This window comes from Eupeodes corollae, chromosome 3, assembly GCF_945859685.1.
Source record: "Eupeodes corollae chromosome 3, idEupCoro1.1, whole genome shotgun sequence".
NCBI lineage: Eukaryota > Metazoa > Arthropoda > Insecta > Diptera > Syrphidae > Eupeodes > Eupeodes corollae.
The window spans coordinates 81,579,409-81,607,303 of record NC_079149.1 but is presented as its reverse complement, the minus strand read 5'-3'; the positions used below and the strand labels follow the sequence as shown (position 1 = coordinate 81,607,303).

The 27,895-nt window shown below is 34.0% G+C and overlaps 1 protein-coding gene across 1 annotated transcript; it reads right to left on the bottom strand.

Annotated features, from left to right (window-relative positions):
* Window positions 1-3: 3 nt before the first annotated feature.
* On the bottom strand, window positions 4-27,895 carry LOC129949380 (immunoglobulin domain and leucine-rich repeat-containing protein 2). Its single transcript, XM_056060809.1, has 7 exons — window positions 27,704-27,895; window positions 18,372-20,432; window positions 18,187-18,312; window positions 7,773-7,923; window positions 7,254-7,394; window positions 6,964-7,183; window positions 4-2,335 (listed from the first exon to the last, which is right to left on the bottom strand). The coding sequence occupies exons 2-7, from the start codon at window positions 20,366-20,368 to the stop codon at window positions 1,758-1,760; spliced, it is 3,213 nt and encodes a 1,070-aa protein (XP_055916784.1). The 5' UTR covers window positions 20,369-20,432; window positions 27,704-27,895; the 3' UTR covers window positions 4-1,757.

Sequence of the window (27,895 nt, the reverse complement as noted above, 5' to 3'; positions counted from 1 at the left end):
ATATTTAGTTTCTTTTTAATTGAATCACTTTTATTAACTTTATCTTAACAATCAATTCGTGAGTGTAAATATTCATACATAGGTATAAACTGCTTGCTAGTGAGAAAATAATGTTTTATTAGGTAGGTATACAAAGAACCATTGACTTGTTATATGTACACAAGATCATATAAATTTATAAACATTATTATATAATAAGTCAATGTATGAACAAAGCCAATTTGAGTATAATGATATGAACAAATTAATTGTATATTTCTTTTTTAAAGTAATATTTCCAATGATAAATCTTTCACGGTGGTAGCTGAGTTTTTATTTCACTAAGAGCAATTTGATCTAAATAACATTGAAATTTTGCAATGAGTTTGCATACAAAAAGCTCTTTTTTAAATGCAACCACCAAGTTGCTTATATATTGTTTATTGTTGGGCAATCAGTTACGCCCAAATCTTTTAGTAAGGTACCAGAGATTTTAAAGATTTATTAGATACTTTTAAATTGTTTGCAGCTTAACCTTTATTAATTTAAAATTTTGCTTTGAAACTATATCTACATAAATAAACTTTAAACTACGCACCACAATCTCACATAGTATTATAATAAGATAATGACATAAATATTTATATTTAAAATTTTGAAAAATCCCAATCCAAAATTCAAACATCCAGACACATCATAAAATCCATAACTCTTGAATTCACAAAACGCAATAACCAACTTTATCGGTTTTCTGTGCTGCAATGGTGTGTTTACCTTCAGCAACTCATTCTCATATTTGTACACATATGCGTCTTATTTTTCATACTAGCTGACCTGGTAAACTTCGTTCCGCTTTATAGACATTGAATAAGGTGATATATTCTACTTTAATTTAATTTATGATTTTATTTAATGCAATAAAATGAATACAAATTCTTTAATTCAATAATTAATAAGGTTAATATATATATAATATAAATAATAATTCAATAAACGTGCCTCTCTCTTCTTTCCCGTGAAATGTATTGTTCCGTTTTAGTTGATTGATTCGCAATTTTATGAAACCTTTGTTAGGAAAAATTTTATGGTCGACATTCTATTTAAACTCCCTAACTCCATTTTTTGTTGTTTTGAGACATTTATAGAATTCTTGGTTTTAATATTCCTATAAACTAGGCGTATTTTACTAAAAATCGACTTTGGATCTTCTGGGTCGTGGCATTTTAAATTAAAAAAAAAAAAAAAACAATAATAAAATGTTGTTAAGTTTTGTTTGTAGTATGATTATGGCTTCATTACTTAAATATTGTCAATACAAAAAATATTAAACTCGCAATTAAATAAAAATAAAATGGTGAAGGATGGAGGGCAAAAGTTAAGTTAAGTTCGCTATTTCTATATACGCTGCTTCTCACATTTCAATTCTGCAGTGACTCTTGTCACTGAGCGTTCAGACTAATATTTACATGCAGCTTCCATCGAAATAGAACTTTTGGATTTCATTTGACCCAATATGATGGAATTTCAATTACAAAGCGGAATTTTTGTTGTTGTTTTTGGCCTAATAAATATGGACTAAAAATTTGGTATTTTTATTAAATTTATAAATGTTCTAGAGTCCTCTAAATATTAAAGCGCAAACTACACAAAATTTAATTAACATTAACTTTGCAAATGTTAAAAATTGGCTTTTACTTTCGTACTGCTGCTTTTTTATATGAATTATGTTTCCATATACTATGTGAGATGGTGTGGAAGGACTTTTAACAGGCTAATTTTTATATAAGTTCAATGTTCTCAGCTTTAATGTTTTTTAACTCTCCATTCAGAGCCTGCAGCTTTTCTGGTTTGCTGACTTTGTCACCATTATCAACAGTATCGGAAAAGTTGCTCAGAAACTCATGAACAACTGATCCGTCTTCATTCATTGATATTTTGTAGATGGTAGGAAATGAATTTGAACTTTTGATTGTTAAGGGCTTTGTATTAAGTTTAATGTCTTTGCGCTTGTTAGTGTGGAGTGGTTCGGATTCTTGTAAATTATTTATAATTATACTTTCAGCTGCAGCTTCAGCTCCCTCAGAAATATTCTTAAACAGAATGTCATCAGGACAAATACTATTTACACTATTCATTTGAATGTTCTCATCTATGTAGTTTATATGAATGGGCGAGACTTGAAGATTAGATGGTAAAAGACAATCATCTGGAGGAGTGTAGTAAATTGATGTCTTACTTTCGTCCATACTTTTCGCTGCGGCATAACGGTGAAGTAACTTACAGTTGTAATGTAAAATGTTTACGTCTATATCCGACAGGTCGCCCCCCATTTGGGATTTGATATAAGTTTCTAAGTCTGAAAAGTACAAAAAAATAATGTATGTTAATTTTTTTAACAATATTGGAGATATTAAATTAATTTAAAAAAAAAACGTTATATTTAAGAATATCTGAAATATTAAAATTCGTTATTATTAATGTTTATGAAGGTGAACAAAAGGTAAAAACGAGGAAATCTTAACAGAAGCAATTCGTCTTCTTGACAGAGATTACCTGATATCTCTTATTTTGGGAAACTGTCTTCTTGTAAGTTTATTATTTATTTATTTATTTATTTTCTTAATCTTTCGAGTTAACTCTTACAGATTGCTTTTAACTAAATACTAATTAATTAATTTATCATTTAAATATTGCTTAATAACATTCCTTTCTAGGCTTATATCTAAATATTATTCAAATGCATTAATTGATTTCATGCATCTTGAATTCGGTTCATTTAAACCATAATTAAATCTATGATATGGTATACAAAACAAATGTCTTGATCCATATATATTTGAAGAACATACAAAATTAATAGATTAAGTAAATCGGACCATTTTTTGTGGCAAGACAATATATCATGAAAAACATTACACAATTAACAACTCGCCGTTTTTTTAAAGAGTCCGTTCAGATCAATTAAATCACATGTTGTAGAATAACAAGGCATTGAATCTAAATTCCATTTAAATTGTCGAACTACAAATTTGGTAAAAGGCTTTTGAACTTTCTCAATACAATTTTTTTTAAACTGCATAATGAGGATCCCATAAAACTGAAGAATATTCCAAACGAGGACATATAGACGGATTTTATTCCATATGGATTCGGAAATTCGGCAAAATTTCTTTCAAGAAAGTCCTACATTGAATTCGCTTTAGCAATAACATAATCCATAAGCCCAGAGAAATTTAATTTACTTACTTACTTAAGGTGGCGCTACAGTCCGGGGCGGACCTGGGCCTCAACCAACAAGCGTCTCCTGCCAGCTCGGTCCCTAGCTAGCTGTCTCCAGTTTCGCACGCCAAGTTGGTTGAGGTCCTCTCCCACCTGCGTGCGCCACCTGAGTCGCGGTCTTCCTCTACTGCGCCGTCCCTCGGGATTGGATTCGAAGACCTTCCGGGCTGGAGCGTTGATGTCCATCCGCTCTACATGACCTAGCCATCTAAGCCGTTGGACTTTAATTCTGCTAACTAGGTCAGTGTCGCTGTACAGCCCGTACAGTTCGTCGTTATATCTTCTCCTCCATTCTCCATCTATGCGTACGGGACCAAAAATCACCCGAAGAATTTTTCTCTCGAAGCATCCTAAGACGCTCTCATCTTTCTTTGACAGGGTCCAGGCCTCAGCGCCATAAATGAGAACCGGGATGATGAGTGTCTTATAGATGGTGATTTTACATGCTCGAGAGAGGACTTTACTTCTCAATTGCCTTTTAAGTCCAAAGAAGCAGCGATTTGCAAGAGTTATTCTTCGTTTGATTTCAGCGCTGGTGTCGTTGTCTGCATTAATAGCGGTGTCTAGGTAGACAAAGTCCTTAACTACCTCAGAGTTATAGCTGTCCATGGTGACGTTTTGTCCAAGACGTCGTCGTTCAGTGTCCTTCTTTGATGACAGCATATACTTCGTCTTGCCCTCATTGACCACTAAATCCATCTTCTTCGCTTCCGTCGCAATGCTCAAAAACGCTCCACTGACATCACGCTTTGATCTTCCAGTTATGTCAATATCATCTGCGTATCCGAGTAATTGGATGGACCTTTGGAAGATTGTGCCTCTAGTGTTGACGGTTGAGTTTTGCACAATTCTTTCCAGAACGATGTTGAAGAAGTCGCATGACAGTGCATCGCCTTGTCTAAAACCTTTTTTGACATCAAATGAATCGATAAGACCTTGATAGAGCAGCGTGCAGTCTCCATTGTCATTCTGCACAAACGGATAAGTTTGACAGGTATGCCAAAACTAGACATTGCTTTGTAGAGCTCTTCCCTATAGGTGCTGTCATACGCGGCTTTAAAATCGATAAAGAGATGGTGGGTATCGATTTAAAGCTCCTGGGTTTTTTCCAAGATCTGCCGTAGTGTGAATATTTGGTCGATAGTGGACTTTCCTGGTCTGAAGCCACACTGATAAGGACCAATCAGGTTGTTGACGAATGGCTTCAGACGTTCACATAATACGGCAGAGAGGATCTTATACGCAATGTTAAGGAGACTGATGCCTCTGTAGTTGGCGCAGTTTAGAGGGTCTAATTTCTTATGTATGCTGAGATTCCACTCATCGGGCATGCTTTCTTCCGACAATATTTTGCAGATGAGTTGGTGCATGCTCCGTACCAAGTCATCGCCTGCTACTTTGAATAGTTCGGCAGCGATGCCGTCAGCTCCAGCAGCTATGTTTGACTTAAGTTTAGATATAGCTATCTTCACTTCGTCAAGGTCGGGTAGGCGGAATTGTTGATCTGCGTCGCCGAGGTTGAGTGGTTCTATCTCCCTTACAGCGGAATTCGGTTCGTCATCGCCGTTATATAATTTGGAGAAGTGATCTTTCCGTATTCTCCGCATCGACTGCGGTTCTACTACGATGTTCCCCTGATAGTCTTTACAGGCTTCGGTTCGTGGCTGGTACCATTGGGATGTTTTTTTTACCTGTTGGTAAAATTTACGAACCTCATTGCTGTTGTGACATCCCTCTATCTCCTCGATCGCGCGCTTCTCATGCTCTCTTTTTTTCCGTCTAAGAAGCCGGTGTTCCTCTCTTCTCTTCTGCTCGTAGAGCTCGCGGGCAGCTCTAGTCCTTTTGTGCAGCGTCGTTTTGTATGACTCTTGTTTCGCTGCGTGCGCTTGCCGGCATTCGTCGTCAAACTAGGGGTTTCGCTGTGGTGGCCGTGTGAAACCTAGCACTTCAGAAGCGGCATCTCTGATGGCTGTCGGAGGTAATGTCGTGCAGGCTGTATCTCCCGATTATGCCACCAAAGATATCTTCTCTTCCTAGCTTGGCATTAAAATCTCCTTAGACAATTTTAATGTCATAGCCAGGGCACTGCTCATATGTCTTGTCCAAGAGCTCGAAGAATATGTCTTTGGTGTCTTCATCTTTCTCCTCTGTTGATGCGGATTGTCGTGATGCGCTCGCTCACACTGTTGAAACTCAAGACTTTTTGCCTGAGCCTATTTCCAACAACAAATCCACGCCCAAATAGACGCTGTCTTTGTTCTCGGTAGCAGTCGCCGTAGCAGTCTTTTAGTTTGCGTTTGCCGGGTCCATCCCATCGCACTTCTTGGATGGCTGTAATATCTGCCTTGCAGCAGGGCTTCCGCTAATTGTTCGGCTGCACGTGGTCTGTTAAGGGACCTAACATTCCACGTACATATCCGAAGTTCGTTCTCCTTATTTCGTTTGCGTGGGTTGTCAACAGTGAATCCGTCCGTATCCGAGGCTTGTTGGTGCTTCGAAACTTAAGGTATTTTTTACGTGGCCAGGAAGTCACCCCGACGGCACAACCCCCAACTTGGAGGGCCAGATCCTTAGTATAACTCCGAGGAAGAGGAGCCGGATAAACCGCTCCTTACAGGCCTGGGCTCCGAATATGTCGATAAAGCCCAATAAGGTGTTCACTAAGTAGTTCAACCTTACTGGAACTGTAGACGCCACCGTTGATTCCATCTCGAGAATTCGGCCGCTGCCGCCTGGATAAGGAAAGGTGCCTTAGTGGAAACACCTCTCTTCCCCTCTCTCGTTTGCTGCCCCCAACAACTTTCTACTGGGGTTGGAACCCAATCTCCAGTTGAGGTACTAGGCACCCGATGTTCACCGCGGGGAGGTGAGAGTAGGAGTTGATAGACAGAGGTGGGTTTTGAGAAAAAGCTGTGGACGCCTGTGTCCACTTGAATGCACATGTCTACCATTTGAACGTCTACAACGTTACCTTCAAATTAAAATGGTTATAAAATTGGTTGAAGAACGCGCTGTGTCACACAATTAGCAACTGCCAAGTCATATCAACTCCAACATTGAGACAGGTTTCAATGTACGAGGAAATGTTCTAAGATTAAGACGAATCAAGCTTCATGAGCTGATGGTCTAAAAGCTACGTGAAAGTATTACAACAACTATAAAATACCACTAAAGTGAATTTTAAACAAAGAAAGAAAAATCATTAGTCTTTCCTTCATAGATTGATACTGATTAACCGGTAATTTTAGCTACACACTACTCGTTACCGATTTTTACTGAGTGTTATAGAGAAATCAACTATCGCTTTCGCCGATTCCACCATAGGTTTTATTAAAGTGCGGCTCAAATATTTCACCAATAAAAAACTTTGAATGACAAATGATAACATAATGATTATTTGTTTAATGTTTTTAAGACCGGTAATGAGAAATTATGAATGTGGGTCGCACTAGCCTTTTTTATATTTTCTATTTTCTTGTTGGTTTCTTATTCTATATAGAAGAATAATGCTAACATTGTATGGAAAACATTTTAAAATTCATCGAATTTTTGTTATTAATTAAGTGAGAGATAAATGATTGAGATTTTAGGAACAAAGCTTGTCTATATAGGTTAAAGGTTAAAGTGATCTAGCGGGAAAGATGTGCACCTGTGTTTTCGAATTCTACTTGTTAGTATTTACAGAAAACAAAGTTAAGTACTTACTTTCTGTTATGTCATCGTCACTTCTCCCACGACAATTTTCAAAGTAAAAGCTTGGAAGATTTTCGAGAACTTTGTTTAGAGTTTGCTGTTGATACTTATATCCCTCGCGTAATCTTAAAACTTGATGTGCACTAAATTTACGAATTTTATTTCGCTGGTAGACATAATTTTCCCGTACCCAGTTCAATTGTGTATTAGAGTAATCTCGCACTTTTTTCATCTAAAATGCAATTAAAATCTTAATTAATTTAATTCATATGTTAGGAAACAAAATATTTAAAGCTTCAAACCTGATCATAATATTGATCTCTCAAAGAAGTCAAATGATTTGAACCAATATCTCGAAAACCTTTAAGATTTTTTGCCTGTGATGTATAACTAGTTTGGATCCACTCAACTTGCTGATAACAGTTTTCCCTTATTCGATGAACCTATTTCAAAAACCTAGGTTAGTTTATCTTATTTTCATAAATTTTATATGACATTATGTCTATTAGTAATAAAATTTATGTGGCTTATTTTTTCTCTAATAGGTTTTACATGAACAATTTGAAAACAATGTTTTTTTTTTTTCTTCTTTATTAAATTTTTATCATCAAGAGCATATAATATCTCATTGTTTTTTTTTTTTATTTACCAATTAACTAATTTTGTTAAAAGAAATTAAACGAACAAATCACGATCTTTATAGCAGTCATAGCTTTATCTAAGTATCAAAGAATGCAGACAAAATTATACGCAACTGATATCAAGCCTTAGTATTAAGATTAAGGATGGTAAAAGTGTGGCGACTTATATGTATATCTAACCTGTTGTGCATAGTTCTCCCTCAGTCTTTCTAATTGCTGGGTTTTATAATGTTCAATGCTATCCAACATTGCATAAATTTGTTTAGCACGGGGCGATTTTTTCCGGCCAACACAAACAAAAACGTTACATATTCGATAGTAGAGTCCATATCTGCAAAAATAAAAAAATATTTTAACAAAATAAATGGAACAAAAAACCTTTACATTTTTTTAACTAGGATTCTAAAATCGCAAACTTAGGACCTCAAAAATATTTTGAAAAAAAAACTGAATGCGGTGAACAAATATAACACAATATTAGTGTTCATAAGATTACAACAGCACATTTGTAGCACGTTGTATGAAAATAAAAAAAAACCTTTAAGTTTTTTTGCAATTTTAACTGTAAACAGAAAAACGTGCTACAATAGAAAGCCCAAATAAATTCGCGTAAGAATTGTAATAAATAAAATAAAAGGGTGGATCAATGAAAAATAAGAAATAATTATAAAGAAATTCGTAAACAAATAAGAGCGCTTAACGAACAAATTTACATATTTTGAGTACCGTTTGGATTAAGTCTTTCATTTCAGGTTTCGGAGAATTCATGAAGTGAATTATTCATTATTTGCCGACCACCTTCTTTGTACATATTGTTATGTTAACATGTTTTTGTTTTGTTTTTATATAAAAAAAGTTAATTTTTTAGTCAGTTGCGTCTAATTTTGGTCAAAACTTTAAGGGAGTCGATTTATCAAAGAATATCGTTTTGCCTTTTTGCTTTCAAGCATGTGGGGTGTCTAAAACCGTATGGCGGTAAAATATTTTGTTAGAAATGACTTGTGTCGTTTTTGACACGCCTTTAACGTTTGCCATTAATTTTGTAGAATCCTAATATCCTGCCTAACATTGATCTCTTTATAGATAACGTATAATTTTATGACTTGACTAGGGTCGATTTTGTCACACGTAGGTCAAATATTGGTCTGGGTACGGGTAATCAGACTTAGACAGAATGTTCTTTGTGCCACACCTCGACAAACATCTATTAATACGCCTTAGAAAATATTGTAGAGAACTAAACTCTTTTGACGCTGGTTTTTAGACTATTACATATCTTCATTGAACTGATAAACAAATAATAACTGACTGATTACTTTGGTAAATTGGAACTTACAATGTCTCAAATTACATAATTCCGTGATAAAATAGATTCTTTAAACATCCAATGCACTTTACAATCCCCTTTCCCGTTCGAACAACCACCCAAAACCAACTTACTTATAATTAAGCCTCCCAGGAACATCAAACTCACATCATATCATGATACACAAGTCAAACACATTCACAGTTTTGATTGAAATGAACATCGACATTAGAATTACTGTGGTTGTACTCAAAAACTTCCTTCAAATGATTTATCAAACATTCTTAACTATAACAATCAAACTAGTGACATCAATTGTTGCAATACTTTGTGGGGTTCCTGAAACCAAACCCCAGAAGTGTAAAATTCGAACATTTCCAAACCATTTCTCGACAAATAATATATGCACACATGCTGACATGCTTTTTCGACTCAACTGCTTCGTAAAACTTGATCATGTTCCAATTTTCCAATAAATATATGCACTCAAATTTTTATGGGAGACCTTTTCTCCGCTCAAAGATGCTTGTAAGTTTTATTCACTATGTTGTATCCAACGGTGTTACATCCCCCTATAACATGCTCGAACTGGAAGCTAATTTTCAATAATAACAACATATCAACAAACTCCAAATATGAAGTTTTTAACGCAATTCCAAAAGCAGTTCGGTTTTATGGAGCACAATCTGGGGTTTTCGGAAATACGAAATTGTTGAAAATTTGCTTCGATTCTTCCTTAAAAAGATATTTCTCCTCCTTCTAAGTACGCCTAAATGCATGTATCATTTGGAAACAAGGATTTCGACACTCTTTGTATGAACATTGAAGTTGAGCGCAGACTATTTGATATAGGTGATTAATATGGACCGAAACCGATTGCAAATATTATGTTGAGAAGTGTCATGTGTCGAACAACTATATTCTACAAGGATTGGATTGATCTTGCTGCAAATTTTGGTATTATTCTAGAACTGAATGGATGTACTGGTCTCCAGATGAAAAAAGCACTGTGCGAGGTTATCCAAGCGATCGATGAAAATGAAAGGAATTCATTCATAGAAAAGGCGAGAACATCTACCGAAAGGGACATTTATTCTAAACTTAATTATGATCTAAATGAACATAATTACCTTAGGCTCGATTTTTCAAGAAACTATTTTAACTATTTTTAAAGTAAGAGGTGAAATTCTTAACCTAAATTGTATGCCACACAGAAACGATTTGGTTAATATTTGCTCCTTATGCAATATGGGAGTGAACGAAAACTTTTTTGGAAAAAGCTATCTAAGCAACAATGAAACAAAAGTTACCTAAATGGAGAAGATTGGTTGCTGATTCAAAAATTTACCACCGAGGCGATGAATTATAGAAGAAGAATCATAGATGAAATTTTTTAAACTACCTTCTTTTTGTATTGCTGTGTCTACTTAAAGTCATGTTATTCTTTAAATTATGTAAATAAACTTAAAGCAAGCATATTTTTATTTTTCAGTAAAAGTAATTAAAGTAAAGTTCGACTAAACTAAAAGTCACAACTTCTCTCCTTTTTATTGTTTGATTGAATTAAAGGTAAATTATGCTACAAGTCAATAAGTACCAATCACTTGAAAAAACTAAAAATTGTATGGTTTTAAATTGAATATAAAATTAAATAACATTGTCACTCGGGCAGACGAAATTTTTGTCATGCCTTATTATTTATTCCTTATATTAAAAAATGTATGTAACAAGAACCTTACATGCATGCCCTTCGCTAACCTCGAGCCGTACTCTACTCATCGCATAGCTCTGTTACAATTTTCTGTGTGTGTGTCTACACAAATCTGAGTAACCGTAACAATGATAATTACTACATACTCATATTTTTGTTGGCGATTTTGAGGAGAGTTTTCAAGAATCGAAGCTTTTTATGAGGATTTAAGGTCTTTATGTTCGAAGATTTGTTTTATTTTGTTTTCCTTTTTGACACCTTTTTAAAAGGTATTTTTCTCACTGAAATCACAAAGGGGTGCGTGTGGTATTTTTCATAAATCTTTGGTGTAACTTTAGTGTGTTTACTAATGATCACAGTGTAAATAAAATAGGTAAAATAATATCAATTTATGCAAAGGCACATGATTTTAAATAATAAAGAATTGATTGTAACAACAATGTAATTGAGGTAAATTTTTTTTACAGAACTAAGTTGGATTTCTTGACAATTAGAGCGAGATACAGACATCTCATCTTTCCTCTACAGCACATATAAACTTAGATATTGAAGGAATTTTTTCAAACATAAATGAGGAAGCTGCTTTAATTTTCAAATCTTTAAACCATGCTGCCTACCTATCAATTTCTCGAGCTAAATATATCTCTTAGGAAGATAACATCAATAATCTTTTTAAATTCTAAAAAAAAATATCCCAATAATAACACTTTTTTAAAAGATTAAGATGTCTTGAATTCAAATATCGACTTTAACATCAGGTATTTAAAATATGCCATTTAAAAACTAAAAAGACAACCATAATCGATTTTTAAGATTAAGTTAAAACAATAAATTGTATGATAATTTTGCAAAGTACAAATCCTTATCTTTTAGATACAGTTTAAATCATTTTAGGATATCTTATTTTGTCATTTGTTATGAGATGACTAATGGATCTTTATTTCAGTCTATGGCAATTAATTCCTTTATGTTTTAGGATAATTGGTTTAGAGTTAATTTTGCTTGTTCCCAATCTAAACTCTGATTTGAGCTACATGCGCTCAAACTCAGAAATATGGCAGGTAGAGACTTACTTAGATTTATTTTGAAGTCAGATTCGAACTAAAGCCATCAAAAACCCCAGACGACAAAACTCTAATTTAACATATAAGTTATTTATGTCTGATATTGTATTTTTAATTATAATTTTGTCAATACATAACACAAATTCATCTGAGAATGGGTATAACATTTATGGATGAGCATCCTCCATCCAATGAGTATAACCCCAATTATGTTCAAGGGAAGGAAGAGAAGATTCAATTTTATCAGGGGACATAACTTGATTTAAAAAATATTTGTTGTTACCGAAACTATTTTGGATAACGTGCTTAGTTCAAGAGCATTGGTAGTTTCCACCACACGGTGTTTTAATAGTAACAGCGAACCGTCTGGCAAAGTATTTATTGTTTGCAATGTTTTTATAAAGCACTTTTTTGAAAAACTTCGATCAAAACTACAATGGTTAAAATTATTTTACAAGTGAAAAAGCGTCTTACGTTAAGTGAGAAATACCGCAAATTACAAATATTAACTTATTAACTGAATCGGATACGTTCTATCTAAATACAATCCATCTGAATATTTTGAAAAACTTAGTCCACATACTGTAATGATTCCAGCAACTTTTCCATTTCATTAAGATTAAATATTTAAAAACTTAAGGTTTATCCCTACCTTAATTATTTATTTATTATATTTATATTACCTATTACCAATATCGTAAACGACAGAAAAATATACGACACGACACAATCTGCATTCCATAAGTCGTTTTCAACTTTTGTCACTCGTTTTGTTGTCGTATGTTGAACGCTTTCATTCAGCATTCTGTAAGACGAAAGGAAACGACTCGTTTCTCTCCTTTGAAAAACTGCTCACAACGAAGACATGGAAGTTCGCAAAACTGTAAGTTTCCTTGTTAAATAATTTATTTTATGTAATTTATTAATACTTTATTTGCGATAAATAAAAACAAAATATTTGTTCACATTTGCAGTTGAAATTAACAAATCAGAATCAGTTCCAGGCCCTCGTCGAGGTGATGGAGTGCAACGAGCAGTTGGCTAGGGGATTTTTGCAGGGAATCAACAAAACTGACATAAAAAGGGAAGGGAATTGCATAGCTGAGCAGCTGAACAGCAAGGGTCCTCCAGTAAGAGATGGAGATGTTTGGCAAAAAGTTTGAAGCGCTTATGTGATTAATGTAAAAAATATTTTAATGTTTGCTTTAATCAGGTTTGGGCCGACTTTAAGTTCAAAATGAAGAAGAAAATAATAAACAATTCAAAGAAATAAAAGCAACTGGAGGAGGTCCAAACCAATTGCAAATTTTATCTTCGCTGGAAGATGCTGTAGCAAATTTGCTTAAATACAAACAGTGGTTAAACCTAAACGGAAATCCAATTGGTGTACCCGGCCCAATTTACTTTCAAATACTTTGACGACTACATCAGGACATATGTAGATCAATACGAACTCAGCCAACACATATCTAAATGCTTCTTTGGACAATCTAAAGTACTGCTTGAATCTTTTAAAGGCTAAATAAGTTTCACTACAATTTAATATAAAAAGTGAACTCACTTTGAATCAGGATTTGATATTTGTTTTATCTGCTTTCTTTTTATAATTAATTGTGCTTTCTCAAAACTCCGCATTTTACCTTCTTCATCATCATTACTATCGCTACTCGTATTGTAATACATTTCTACACCTATCATTTTAAATTACTTATTTATTTACCAATAATTAAATAAAACCGCATTTGTCAAAAATTAAACAATGAATTCTTATTTAGATTTTAATTTTATTTTGACAGATGTTGGTTACTTTGCATCATTTAAAAATCTGCTACAAATTCGTCGCGTCGAAGAACTTAAGGAATGTCACTTTAAAAACGACACGACAGAGAAAACGAGAGTCATTGAAAAAACGAGACAACATCGGTGATAGGCATGAATTACTTTGATATGATCAACAAAATGCAACGGGAACAATTGAAAAAGTGAAAACTTCCATAACATTTAAGACAACCTCAATGCCAAATTAATGTCTATCTCATCCGATAAAAGGAAACGTCCCTATATACATATTATTTTTGATCGCATGTCAAAGGAAAATCAAAGCATTACATAGAGGCAGTCCAGGGGCAAGTACGCTTGAGTTAGTTGGTAAGCTGTCAATAATAAATAAACAAAGAGGAACCAAAAGTAACGCTATCTATGGTTGAAGAGATAAATATATTTCAAAATAAGTTTACATTAAATTAATTATTTATTAAAGTTAACTCAATATTTTAATATTGTTTTGTAAACTTTTATATTAGGTTAAAGAACACGCAAATATGGGTATCCATGCTATAAGCACAACTTTTCTAGATTCACTCCTGTTGCTTTTAGTGTTTCCCTCGCACCTTATTAATTGTCATAGCGAAACTAACGTAAATGGGGAACAGACGCCTTTTGAATTTGAACTGCAAATCTGTAGGAATAATTAAATCTAAGGAATAATTACATTTCCAACGCGCAACGGTTAACGGGGTCATCCCATGTGATGAGCTCAAAAAATATTTTTTTTTTTTTAATTGATAGTTTAATATGTCTAGAATACGGTAGTAAAGCGATTTTTCAAAATTCGAAGTCGTTTTAAAGATGCGACTTCGGGCTGTCAAAAAAGATAAAACAAATAAAAGAATCGTAGAAAAAGGTATAGTTAAACTTACCGATAAAGTTATTCAGGAAATCTTTAATGAAGGTTTTGAAGGTAATTTGAAAGTAATGTCGTGTATGAGATGCCCTGTAGGCCGCGAAGCCCATACTTATGTTGAGAAACGTGATGAAAAGCGAATCTCACGTTCAGACCGGTGCGTAAGTGATGCCGTTAAACAAGCCAGAATTGATTCAAGAGCTGAACAATCCGATAGAGTTTCAGAAGAAGGGGAAGAAATACTCTATGGACCAGGCATCGCTGATTGAAAGGTAAGTTGATATTTTCATAGTTAAGAAGACTTGAAACTTTATACTAGTTTTTCTCAAAACTGTATTTTTCAAACGCATGGAATGAACTATCGACTTGCAAAATTTCCAAATATTTCGATTTTTTTATAGCAAAAATACTAAAAAAAAACGCACAATTCGCGACTTTTTTTTCAAATGTCTCCCAAAAGTCCAATTTTGGTATATTCATTCCATGTATTTAGGCTCACAGCTTAGAACGACTTTTCCTTTTTAGTTTTAGATAAGCCAAAGCCAATCAGCTGGAATCGTGTAGGAAGTGCGAGCCCATTTTTTCGAGGTGGAGTTGTTCACACCGGTGTAACTCGTGTTCTTTACAATATTTTTGTCATGACTGTGTCTATTGACAAATGCTTCCTCATATCTTTTGCTACTTCATACAATTTGTTTCCAAAACACCATCGTTTTCTGGTGCTAGAACGACCCTGTAGCAGAGAAGTTGATCGTTATATATGTTATTTTTTTAAATTAGGTTAATAACAAGCAATAACTTTAAAAATTACTATGTACTTAATGCAAAAACCTTCCGTTAAGGCCCGGTTATAGCTATCAGTAAAATCCATCAGTAAAATTTTAGTTTTTGAACATGTTACAGATTTATTTCTAGCAAAAGATTGATATAAGAAGATGTATCCTATATTAAAGTATTTTATCAAAAATAAATAATGCATTTAAAGTTTTATTTAATTTATAAATCTAATTTAATTTTTTTAATGATAAAATTTCATTTTACTGATTCCATTTGGTTTTACTATTGGTGTTCCAATTTTTTACTGTTCCGATCACATCATTAAAAATTTTACTGAAAGCAACAGTTAACAAATTGTCTGAGGCGCGAAGCTCGATGTTATGATCTAAAGAAAACAACATTTAAATGACGTAAATTTACCGATTGCTATAAACGCTCATCAGTAAAACATTTCATATTCCTCCTGTTTCAAATTTTACAGGTGGATTTTACTGATAGCTATAATCGGCCCCTCAGTGTCATATAACCGTCGTCGTTGACATTGGTTTTTAACCGCCAATTCCTTATTTTATTAGGAAACTAGGTAGTGAGGAAATATCGAATATTTTATTTTAAGTGTTACCGGCGGAATAAGCTGGGAATGAGATATTCTACCGCGTTAAGAATAAAAATAAAATATTCTTCTACCTCCACACAAGAAATCATATCAAAATATTACTCCGTTGCAAAATGAAGGACGGACAAACAAACATTACATTACACACTTCTCAGCACAAAAATGTACAGAGTAGAGAACACAACACCTTGAGCGACTAGACTATGAAAAGTGATAACAACACAAGACAGAAGAGAAGTAGCAACAGACAGAAAGAACACATGACAACAGCACGTGGTAGGTTTCGAGACGGTCCACATCTGCCAACTAACCACACTCACTGATGCTTGATTTTGGTGATCGATGGGAACCGAAGCTTTATCAGTGGCTAGGCCGTTGCCTCAAACAAACAAAAATATAATTTTTATTTGGCATTTGTTTACTATTTTTGAAATATGTAAACTGAGTTACTATTTAATAACTCTGGCTTATCTTCAATGTTGAATAAATCTTTCGCCTTTTTTTGGTTGGCCACCTAAAAAAAATAAATAAAATTGGTTCAACATCGCTTAAAATAAATCCAAAAATTGGTATTACTACAACAATTCGTACCTTCAGTTTCTAACACATCGACAATGGGATCGGACTTGTAATTGTTTTGGAAATGTACTATACAGTACAAGGCTGCCAATCTTCAATCCTTACCAATATTCGTAAAAATATTCTGGTTTTATAATTTGATTTTTGACTTAACTTAAATATTTCTCTAATTTGAACATTTATTTTCCCATTAAGTCGAATTCTTTTCTTGTTTCTTTCAACTCAAAACCAAAGACTATCAATTCAACACCAAATGATTTTGTTTTTATACAGTTATGTGCACAAACAATCATATTTATGAATAGCATGGCTGCTCTTCGTTCCCTTTTTTATTTTATGATAATTCTCGGGGAGAGTACGATAACTTTGGCGACAAAGTTTGATGACGGATTTGTATAGAATAGTTAAAAACAAGCATTTTTTACTATGGGCGGTAGGGGCAATTTAAAAAAATATGTACATTAAATGGAAAAAAATAATTAAAAAATAACGGTAATACTTAAAATTAAGTTTTATACCTTTTTTTAAAGCCAACATTTTTTTTCTAATAGCTTGTTTTTAAATCAAGTCAAAACTATGCAGTTTTTGAAAAAAAATAGTTTTAAAGTCAAAATTTGTGCAAAAAAATTTAAAAAAAAGTTTAAAGTGTAATTTTTCAATACTTCAAGATTAATTACCACTGTTTCTATTTCAGAATTTATTGCTCTTATTTGTTTTTGATCAAAAACTGAAAACTAGATGATTTTATGTCTTTCAGTTTTTGAGAAACCCCTCCACCAAAAAAAACCGTTATTGTATCTTGTCGCCAAAGTTATCGTACTCGTGCTTAATTCTCAATAATGACTTCGAACAGAATGGCACTAGATTTTTTAACGAAAGTCTATTCATTTCTCAATATGGGCAAAAAATACAGCGACGCAACGGTTGAATCTTGCTATAAGGTATTATTTAATTTTAATGAAGCTAGAAGCTAATTTTGTTTAAATCATCATATGTATTTTGTTTAAACCAAATAAACAAGCCTAAGAAGGAAACAAAATCGTCCTTCTATGATTCGAATTTTTAGATTTTGTGATTTTCTTTGACAATTCGACTTAGGGAGAGCATTTCATTGAAGAATCTTTATTGCGTACCGCATCAAGAGAATTCGCTTATCTTTTGCGAACTTTGTAATCCACGCCAGAACCCTCTGCTTTTCGTATGCATTTTTAGATTCGCTATTTTATCGAATGTGGACTTCGACACCAGAGTATGAAGACCTTATTTAATTCTGATCTTGGCAGCTTTTTATAAATGTGGAATTGAAAAACTTGAAGAATTTAATGCTTTCAAAACTCAACTGTAACGAAAGCATAACTTTCTAATAATACCAGTTTTCACATCTAAGTATACAGACAACGTTAAAAACGCTGCTTAGTGTTGAGATTTCCCTGCCGAAGCAAATAGTGTTTTACCCTCACTGATCTAACTATATTTCATAGAGCCCTTTTTCGTCCAAAGCTCGAATACCATTTCCAAACTAAGGCAGGCGCTCTAAAGAAGCCCCTTGAATCTTAAACAAAGTAGATCTCTAAAAATGATTGGCAGAGTTTATCTTACTAAAAAATCTAATACAAGTTTGTATATTTAGGGTTGCCAACAATTTCAGGCATTGAACAAATAATGAAATTTTAAATTTCATTTTAAATTTAAAAAAACATCTACAAATGTTTCAAATTTAAAAAAATGTATGTTACTAAAACCACTTGTTAAATTCAGTTCAGTTTAATTCAAAGCATGCATTTTAGCAATAGCTAATCGTTGACAAACAATTTGAATACAATTCTTTTCAACAAATATTCTGTGTTTAGGTACTCACCTTGTTAAAATCATGCGAATCCCTTGAATGATAAGTGTAAGCAGCAAAAATAAAGCTGCAGCTGCTGTTCCAAACAATATACTTTCGATTTTTACTTTGTAAAATATGATAGGGTCAATGTAGAGACTAGGAGAAAAAATACAATAGCTACTAATTAACAAAAAACAAAGGTTCAAAGATCTTACCGCATACTGGCTGAAGTACTTCCCATCAAATTGTAGGCATAACATGTGTATAAACCACTATCACTTCTTGAAAGATTAAATATTCTAAGAGATCCATTTTCGAACAAAGCATAATGGCTATAAATAAAACGTAGCTGACTTGTACCATTGATGCTATTCATTTCTTCAAGTGGTGCGGCAAACTCATATTTAGTGGGTTGTAATCCGTTGTGCTTAAGAACTATCGGCTCTTTTTCTGGATCTGCACGGTGTCGAAGTATATGATTTGTTGGCGTTATCCAAACAACATCCGGTTGAGGGCTGCCCGTAAATGAACATTCTAAGTTTACAGTTGAATGAAGCAGATGTAATCTGTTGTCTTGTGATTCAATAATAGTTGGCTTGAAGCAGTGGAGACTTTGTAGTACAGGAATCATGTCCCCAAGATAACCTTGGTGGCATGTCAAATGGGAAATTACTGTATTGAAATCATACTCAGAGTCGGTTCTTGTCGAGGATTGATTCAAATGCAACTCAGTTTTTCTTAGCCACTCAGTGAGCCAGTACAACTTGCAATCGCATTTATAATCGTTGTTGATGAAATTGAACGATTCAATATGTTCCAAATTTTTGACGGTATCGGGCAAAGAAGTTAATTGGTTATTTTTTAAATTTAACAACTTTAAATTCTTGAGCTGGCCAATTTCAGGAGATAATTGAGTTAAAGAATTGTTTGATAAGAACAGTTCTGTGATATTCACAGCATTTTTAAAAATAATTCTTGGAATTTTCTTAAGCCTTTTATTGTTTTGCATTGAAAGTGTGTTTAGGTTGTTAAGGACTTTACTATTAACTTCATCGTCAAAACTCGAGATCCAATTGCCTATTTTTTCTAAATTAGTGCCATCAATGAAAAGCGCATTCAGTGACTTCTGGTTCTTAAATAAACCGCTTGGAAGCTGCGTGAATCCGTTTTCACTTATGTCCAGTCTTATGATATTTTGTAATGGATGAAATAGAGTTGCAGGAATAATGTTCAAGTTGTTGTGACGGAGATTCAGTTCAATCAAGCTGCTTAGTGAATAGAATGCTCTCTTATCGATATATGCAATGGTGTTGTGTGATAAATCCAATATTTGTAATTTTTTAAGCCCAAAGAATACATTTCGATCGATTGATTGCAAAACGTTATGCTGCAACCGTAACTCCTTTAATTCTTTATTTAAAGCGAAAAAATTGTCAGGTAAAGATATAAGCCGATTATAAGACAAGTCCAAAGTACTAAGATGTTGCATGGTTTTGAATAATTGAAACGGTAATATTGATAAAACATTTCTACTTATATACAATTGCTCTAGAGTGATTGTTCGGTCAAAGGTATTCCTTGGAATGTCTGAGATATTATTGTAAGACATGTTAAGAATTTTCAAATTTGTAAAGTTACTCATCAAAGTGTTGTTTAGAGCGTTTATTCGATTTTGATCCAAATGCAATTCCTGCAGATTGCTTAATTGACCAAAATTAGTGAAAGTGCAGCTATCAGTTTCGATTTTATTGGCAGTTAATTTTAGAATATTAAGTTTTCTGTTGAAATGTGGAGATATCCATTTTACACAACCGAGTGTGTTGTAAGATAAATCGAGGGAAATTAAGTTTTTGAAAATGTTATTATATTTTGTGAAGAATTCCTCAAGTTGAGAATCAGTTAAGTTACTATGGATCCATTGAAAATGCTTAGCGAAGTGAAACTGATGTAGGTGCAAATCAGCATTGTTTGTTTCAGGACAATGCAGAAGTGTGATGTTGTCATAGTTAACGTGCTGTTTTGTCAAATAATTATTGCTTAATTCGGTAAGGGTGGTATTTTCACAGTACAATTTAAAAAAGCTCGATGAACTTTCAGAAATTGGTGTGGACTTGCATGCTTCATTTCGTTGTTCGTGGTCCTTTCTGGCTTCGTAGCAATTTAGAACACTTAACCACGCTAGGACCAAAGTGATTTCTGATAGAATTTCCATTCTTCCGATTGATTATTTACAATTTTTCTAAGCATGATATTGATGCTACGTAAAATCATTGTAGCTTAAAAGAAAAGAATTTAAAAAATGTATATTTAATTATTTATCTTTATCTATACATAAAATTATACTCGTTTTATTTTAAGTCAATACAATCATTAAACTGTGCTACGATTGACCATTGTACCTATGATTTCGTAGACCTCGAAAATCATAAATAATTTTACTGACTTTAGATAATCATACTCAGTATATATGCATATGAAGAAAAGCGAGGTTTATTTATTTATTTATTTACGCTCAATGCAAGCTATTAACAAAAAACAAAAGAGATTGAATCTAAGGGAGAAAGGACTGATATGGAAGTATACACGGTAAAAGCTGAGCCCAGTATTCTTGTAATAGATTCTAAAAGATCATAAATTGTATGGTGATGAGGAAGGCGAAAGAGAGGGACCTGGCTGACGTTCCTTGGATTAGTATAATAGGAATATTTCCTAGATGAAAAGGTGAGTCTATCGTATGTCCTTTTTTTATTTAGAGTGCAGGGCCGGCCCCAGGCAATCTTGCACCCTGTGCAAGAAAAGCGCCCCTTTTTTATATTTTCACACATAAACTGATACACAAGCATAAGCCTTTTCCACTTTACTCAGGAGGTAGACTTTTAGTGCGGTTTTTTGTTATTGAGGTATCCCAAGTAACCCTTAACCATAAACTAAAAAGCAGCGATGAAATGAGCAGAGGGGAAACAGAAATGAGATCATCAATCATCATCAAGATCGTCTAAAGAATTTAATAATTCCTTTTCAATGGACATTATAGATAAGCCTACCAATCTCTCTTGAGTTATGGTTATCCTAAGATAAATTTTAACAGTTTTATGTTTAGAAAAACTAGGTTCTCCTTAAGCTTTGTGGTGTAACAAGCGGGGATATTACGGTAATTCTTGTAACAATTCGTTTACATCTAAATCTTTAAAACAACCTAATGTTATAACATTCTGCAAATTAAGGCATGAAGCACGTACATTTTTATTTTTTAAACATTCGCTTATGTTACATAAAAATGAAAAATTGATGTTATATGTATCAAGCTATTCATTAAGAATTTTGAAAAAAAAATCTACTTTAAATCTTTGTTTCGGGTCTAATATAGTTTAAGGACATTCATCAGCATAAAGTCTTTTTCTCCGTTGAAATCGCAATAATGAAGCTTCAGAAAACGTATTTAGTATTGCTAGGGAATTTGCATTACGCTGGGTTAATTAAACAAACCTACTCATTCAATTTTCATCGGAACGCATTAAAATTAATTTCTAAAACTTTTATGCCAGTTGACAGATTAACGGTTTCAAAAATGTGTTTTTCCTAGCGATTCTGCAATGTTTTTTGCCTATTGATTTCCTATTTCTATAAGGAATTCATGTGTTTCTTCTAAATTTGTTTTAAAGGCCTCAATGCTTCTAACCTGCTCTCCCATATAGTCTCAGAAAGGGGTTTCAAAGTAAGAATTGGAATTTTTTTCTTATAAATATCCCACCTCGTTACGGAACTTGAAAAAAAGTTATACAAACATTGAATTGTCTTTACAACAGTCATTAACTTAAAAAAAAAAAACTGCCTGCGCAAGAACAATTCGACTCCACATAGAATCTTCCCTCATTATTTGTTTCACTCTATGCTCCTTTTCCATTCTATTAAATATTTCATCTCCAGTAAGCAGGCACTTATCTCTTACACAGATACCCATTTTTTTTTTTTAAATATCTCCCAAGGTAGTTTCTGCAAAAAAAAAACCTTGCCCATTTGTAGTAGTAGGTAGCACAGCAACCTACCTGCTCTCTTTTTTCGGAGGCATTTTTTGTTGTTTTTTTGTAAATGAGAACTCACATACAGAGGTACGGGTAGGGTGCGTAATAAAAAACCTGCACGTTCTAGCCCATACGATTCAATATGAATAAGTATTTTGCTTCGTCATACTCTCTGTGTTAATTTGGGGTCTCGGTGTGCAGGAAATAAATCTTGCACATATGAGGTGGCATGGAACTTTTTTGTGTTGAGATTTTTTCATTTTTTCTCTTGTACGAACAGAGTGAAATATTTGGAAATTAGATAGGTAGGATTTTTAGTTCGGCGATATCGCAGCACAATGAAAGTGATGTTAGTTAGTGCGCAAGAGATAACTAAGAATAGTTGTGATGGATGTTTTTTTTAAGATTATTTTAAAAATGATCAGATTACTTTTTCTTTCTCCTGGTAATGCACCACCAGAATTGTGGGCCCTGTGCATTTGCACATCTTGCACATATGCTTTGTCCGGCCCTGCTGATGGGGAGACCAGACTTGACTAGCGTATTCAATTAAAGATCTAACAAAGCTGGAGTTGGCTTTGTTACTATGAAATCAAAATTGGTTCGAACATTTTCCTAAGTGTCGCAAATAACTCCTGGGTCGCAAATAGAACGGACAGAATGAATAAAAACATCGTGCAGACTGTAAGTTGGGTAGGGAAGATGTAAACGCTTACGGGTGAATACTATGAATTGTCATTTAGTTACATTGAGTTCTAAGAAGTTTTTGGTGCGACCAAGCCTAAAATGATTCAAGATAATTTTGAAGTAAGACAGACTCAGATGGACTAGAAATAACTTTGTTATTTTCATGTCATCAGCGTAAATATATATAAAAATATAAATGATATTAATAAAGTCGTTGATAGTTAACAAAGGACCAAGTTTTCTCCTGAATTTTCATAAATGGGATCGGAAATTATGAACATGGAAACAACTCTACATCGGCGGTTTTCAAGGTACGATCTGAGCCATGATATAAAAAAGGTGAGTTTAAGGTAAATAAAATAAATAAATAAATACAATTTTAGCAAAGGCTTTACTAAAGTCCGTAGTACCCGTAGCATGATGGTTAGTGCGTTGGACTGTCATGCAAAGGGTCTGGGTTCAATCCCTGCCTGTGCCACCTTAATTGTAATAATTTTCGCGGGTACTGCCTCTTGCGAGGAATTGACAAATCCTTCAAAAGTAATTCTTGTCATGAAAAAGTGCTTTCTCAAAACTAGCCGTTCGGATTCGGCCCAAAATTGTAGGTCCCTTCCATTCCTGACAACAGTACTCGCACACAGGAATGGTTGAGAGTTGTAAGTCACTAGGCCCTGGTTCACAACGGACTGTTGCGCCACTCCATTTGATTTTTTTACTAAAGTCTGCATTTATTACTTTCACTTCATTCCCTTTCTGTCATTCGTTTGGAGTTTTTGACAAAAAATTTAGTAAAAATGGTTGTGAGGATCTCCTTTTAAAAACCTTCTTGTTGGAGACAAAAAAGGTCTACAATGAAAATAGAGAGTTTCGTAAACAATGCTTTCAAAGAGCTTGGGAATTGAAGAAAGCTTGGCTATGTGCTTGTATTCATAACACCATTTTTGTTAATCTTTTTCTAGAAAAAAAAAAAGAAATCTTTCCAAAGCTTTGGAAACAGGAAACTATACTGAAAGGGGATGCATATGCAAGGACCATATGCATTTGCTTTTCTTTTCTCAACGTATCAATGTTTGGTGGGCTTTTAGGCTGGCGATATGACAAGACTGCTATTGCGCTACATGCTGCACAAGCAACGCAACAAACCGAAGTCTTGTGATTTAACATTTTAAGACATTTTTCTTTTACGTCGCGTAAATTATAAAATATTTAAATAAGCTCCAAATCGATTAAAGATATAATTCGTGATGTTGTTGTAGCCATTGAAAATTTCATGAAGGATTTCTTGCTACAACCGTAGCCCTAACGACTATATGGATGGTATTCAATCTCTAAAAAAATAATTTTTCTAGGCCGAAAGCTTATTTTTAGAGTCCAGATAAACATATTGATATTTAAGTTACATGTAGTCTTATTAAAGGCATTAACTGAAACTCTGATCTAACAGCACGTAGTGAGAGTGTGGCCTGAGTATTTTATTGTAAAACTTCTGCTTCTATTCTATTGTTGTTCTATTTAAAAACAATGTTACCTCAGTATTGAATGGAACCAAAGTATTGTTTGCCCGATCCTGAAAAAAGGAGACACTCCAAACTGCACCAACTAAAGAGGAATCAGTCTAATTAACATCGCCTGTAAAATCTTCTCTGCCGTAATATGTGAACGTCTAAAGCCCATCGTCAACAACCTGATAGGCCCTTACCAGTGTGGTTTTAGACCAAGAAAGTCCACAGTCGATCACATATTCCCATTACGGCCAATTCTGGAAAAACCCTAAGAACACCAAATCGACACCCATCGATTTCAAGGCCGAATATGAAAGCATCTACACTCTACAGGGACGAGCTGTCTAATCTTGGCATCTTTGCCAAACTCATCCGTTTATGCAGGATGACCATGGAGAATTCACGCTGCTCCATAAAGTTTGGAAACAACTTAACAAAACCTTATGATGTCAAAAAATGATTTTAGACAAGGTGATGCCGGATGCGCTGTCATGCGATTTTTTAACATCGTACTTGAAAGAATAGTGCAGAGCTCACACGTCAACACTAGAGGCACTATCTTTCAAAAGTCTGTCCAATTACTAGCATATGCTGATGACATTCACATAATCGGAAGAACTCAGCGTGATGTCAATGGTGCTTTTTTATTTATTGAGGCAGAGGCAGGAAAAAATGGGTTTAACGGTTAATGAATGCAAAACAAAGTACATGCTGTCGTCAAGAAAGACATACAACACCGACGTCTTGGTCAAAACGTCATCATCGACAGACGTAACTTTGAGGTAGTCAAGGACTTCATCTACCTAGGCTCCGCTGTAAACGCAGAAAACAACACCAGCGCTGAGATCAAACGCAGAATAACTCTTGCTAACCGCTGTTTCTTTGCACTACGAAAGCAATTGAGTGGTAAAGTCCTCTCTCGAAGGATAAAAGTGTCGCCCGAAGACCCGATGAAAAGATTATGAAAAAAGCAGATGAAAGCACCTTGGGTCCTTTCGAGAGAAAAGTTCTACGGTCCCGTATGCATCGAAAGGGAGTAGAGGAGAAGATAGAACGACAAGCTGTACGGGCTGTACAGTGACGTAGACTTAGCCAGAAGGGTAAAAGTCCAACGACTAAGATGGCTGGGTCACGTAGAGCCCATGGAAACCAATGCTCCGTCCCGGAGTCTTCGAATCCACACCCACAGGACAGCGCAGTAGAGGAAGACCGCGGATGAGGTGGAGCGCACAACTTGAAAGTGACCTCACCCAACTTGGAGCGCGAAACTGGAGACATATAGCTAGGGACCGAGCCTTAGTTCACACAGGACTGTAGCGCCTGTAAGTAAGTAAGTAAGTTACTTCTTTTTTATTTTTTTTTTTTAATTTTATTTTTTCTGGCAATTTGTGTTCCCTGTTTTTTCCACAAAGCTTAGAACAATAAGTTTCAAAATATTTTTTGTTGATAGTCATGTTTTTAAATTTATGTACATACATATGACTCTCAACTTAAACGGTCGATGCGTTGACTCTCTGAGAAAAAAAAAAAAACGTAAAAAGACGTTGAAATCTGTTCAACGTTCACGTTCTGTAATCGTCAACGAAAAGTGCTTTAAGCGCGTTGATGAGCACGTTGTCGCTCATGTTGAGTAAAAGCATATTTTGAATTTAATCAGATGGCAACGTACAATGCGGAAGGTTGAGATTGTTTTATGAATTAATTTTAACTAACAATAAATAAGAACCACAAGATTTGAAAGATCGACTGGCGGTGATTGACAAAACTAGAAACAGAGAATGCTATCTATCTCTTAATACATATTAACTGTTATTGTCTGTAGCTATTAAATAAAAACATTTCAGGAGGTAAAATAAAAATGGAAGGTCCAATCAGTTCATTAATTTCATTGAATCAAATTGTGAGCAGTTTGACAGGATGCGCGCATAGAGTGATACAAGTATGATCAGCCTGAGATTAAAGACATGTTTGCCTTAAATGGACAATTACTTGTTTTTGGTGGGCCCTTCTATCAACTCAAATTAGTTTTAAAGTGAAGCGCCGAAATCAAACGAAGAATAACTTTTGGAAATCGCTGCTTCTTTGGACTTAAAAGGCAAATGAGTAGTAAAGTCCTATCTCGAGCATCTCACACCAACTCTAAGTACTAATCGTACCGGTTCTCATTTATTGCACAGATCCCTGAACACTTTCAAAGAAAGATGAGAGCGTCGAGAGAAAAATTCTTCGGGTGATTTTTGGTCCCGTCTGCAGAGTTGAAGAGTGGAGTAGAAGATACAATTACGAACTGTAAAGAAACACTGACCTGGTTAAAAGAATAAAAGTCCAACGACTTAGATGGCTGGGTCATTTAGAGCGAATAAACATCAAGGGTCCAGCCCGGAAGGTCTTCGAAACCAATCCTGAGGGACGGAACTCTTCGTTGTTCCGCATTTGTTTATGTAGCTAATAATCTATTTTACACATTGTGTATTATGATAGTAAAAAATAGCTTGAAAGCAGTCGATTTGACAGGGTTATTCATTAACTAGATCTCACTTCCGATTGTAGGGTTTAAACAGAAATTTGTACATAATGTAATTGTAGAACGTTGATGTAGTATCTCCGAAACAGGGTCCTGGACTTTGATAACTTTTACAATGAACAAGTTTACGGCTACAGTATACCTTAGCATAGATCTTACCCTTCATAATAATACAATCGATAAATTGGATGGAACAAAAGAATGTAGTCCCTATTCATTCCGATACGCATTTGTAAATTTGACCATTTTTTGTGTACGAGCTTGGGTCTTTCATTTTGTTTTTCAATTTATATTTCAATGAAAAGAAATTAAATTATACGACAAAAACTACCGACTCTAGTAAAACTAAATTTAACGATAAGAAAGTAAAACGTATTTATCCAGAGACGATTGTCTGCAGATTCTTTGGGTCCCTAAATAAACCGCGGGTTTTATAATAGACTTTTTAATTGCTCTTTCATATTTTTTGTTGATGATTTACAATATGTATGTAATGTAAAAATAATATTTTAAATTAATGTATAAATTTATATACATATGTATCTAGGAATTACCTACATGGAAAAGTAATTGAAGTAAAAAAGGAACAAGAGGTATGAGTACAATCGATAACTCCTTTCGTAATTTTCATTTTTAACAGATCAAAATTATTTATATGACCTTTTCATTTATTTCTTCATTAAATTCAAACAATTTATTTAACATGTTTTTTGTTTAATTTTATAAATTTAAACAATAAAAATCGATGCGGCGTTGTTTTTCGTGCAAAGTGAAAAGCGTAAAAAAATACTAAAAACCCCAAAGAAACTTACCTCCATTTTCCCCATCCGATTTTCTTTCAGATTATATCTTAAAATGAAAATTAACTTCTTAAAAAAATTAAAACTCTTCCGTATGTCCACTCAAATAATATAATTAGATTGCAATAGACAAATTCCAAAAATATAAATAATATGTTCGTCTTTCAGTTATGCATGACATTTCTCACTTCACTTGAATTGTAG

Bases quoted from the DNA above. Each gene is read 5' to 3' on its own strand.
- LOC129949380 (XM_056060809.1), bottom strand. From the start codon at position 20,368: ATGGAAATTCTATCAGAAATCACTTTGGTCCTAGCGTGGTTAAGTGTT. The intron at 18,313-18,371 runs GTAAGATCTTTG...TTTTTCTCCTAG, and splicing joins AGTACTTCAGCCAGTATGCG to TCTCTACATTGACCCTATCA. The intron at 7,184-7,253 runs GTTTGAAGCTTT...ATTGCATTTTAG, and splicing joins GAGATCAATATTATGATCAG to ATGAAAAAAGTGCGAGATTA.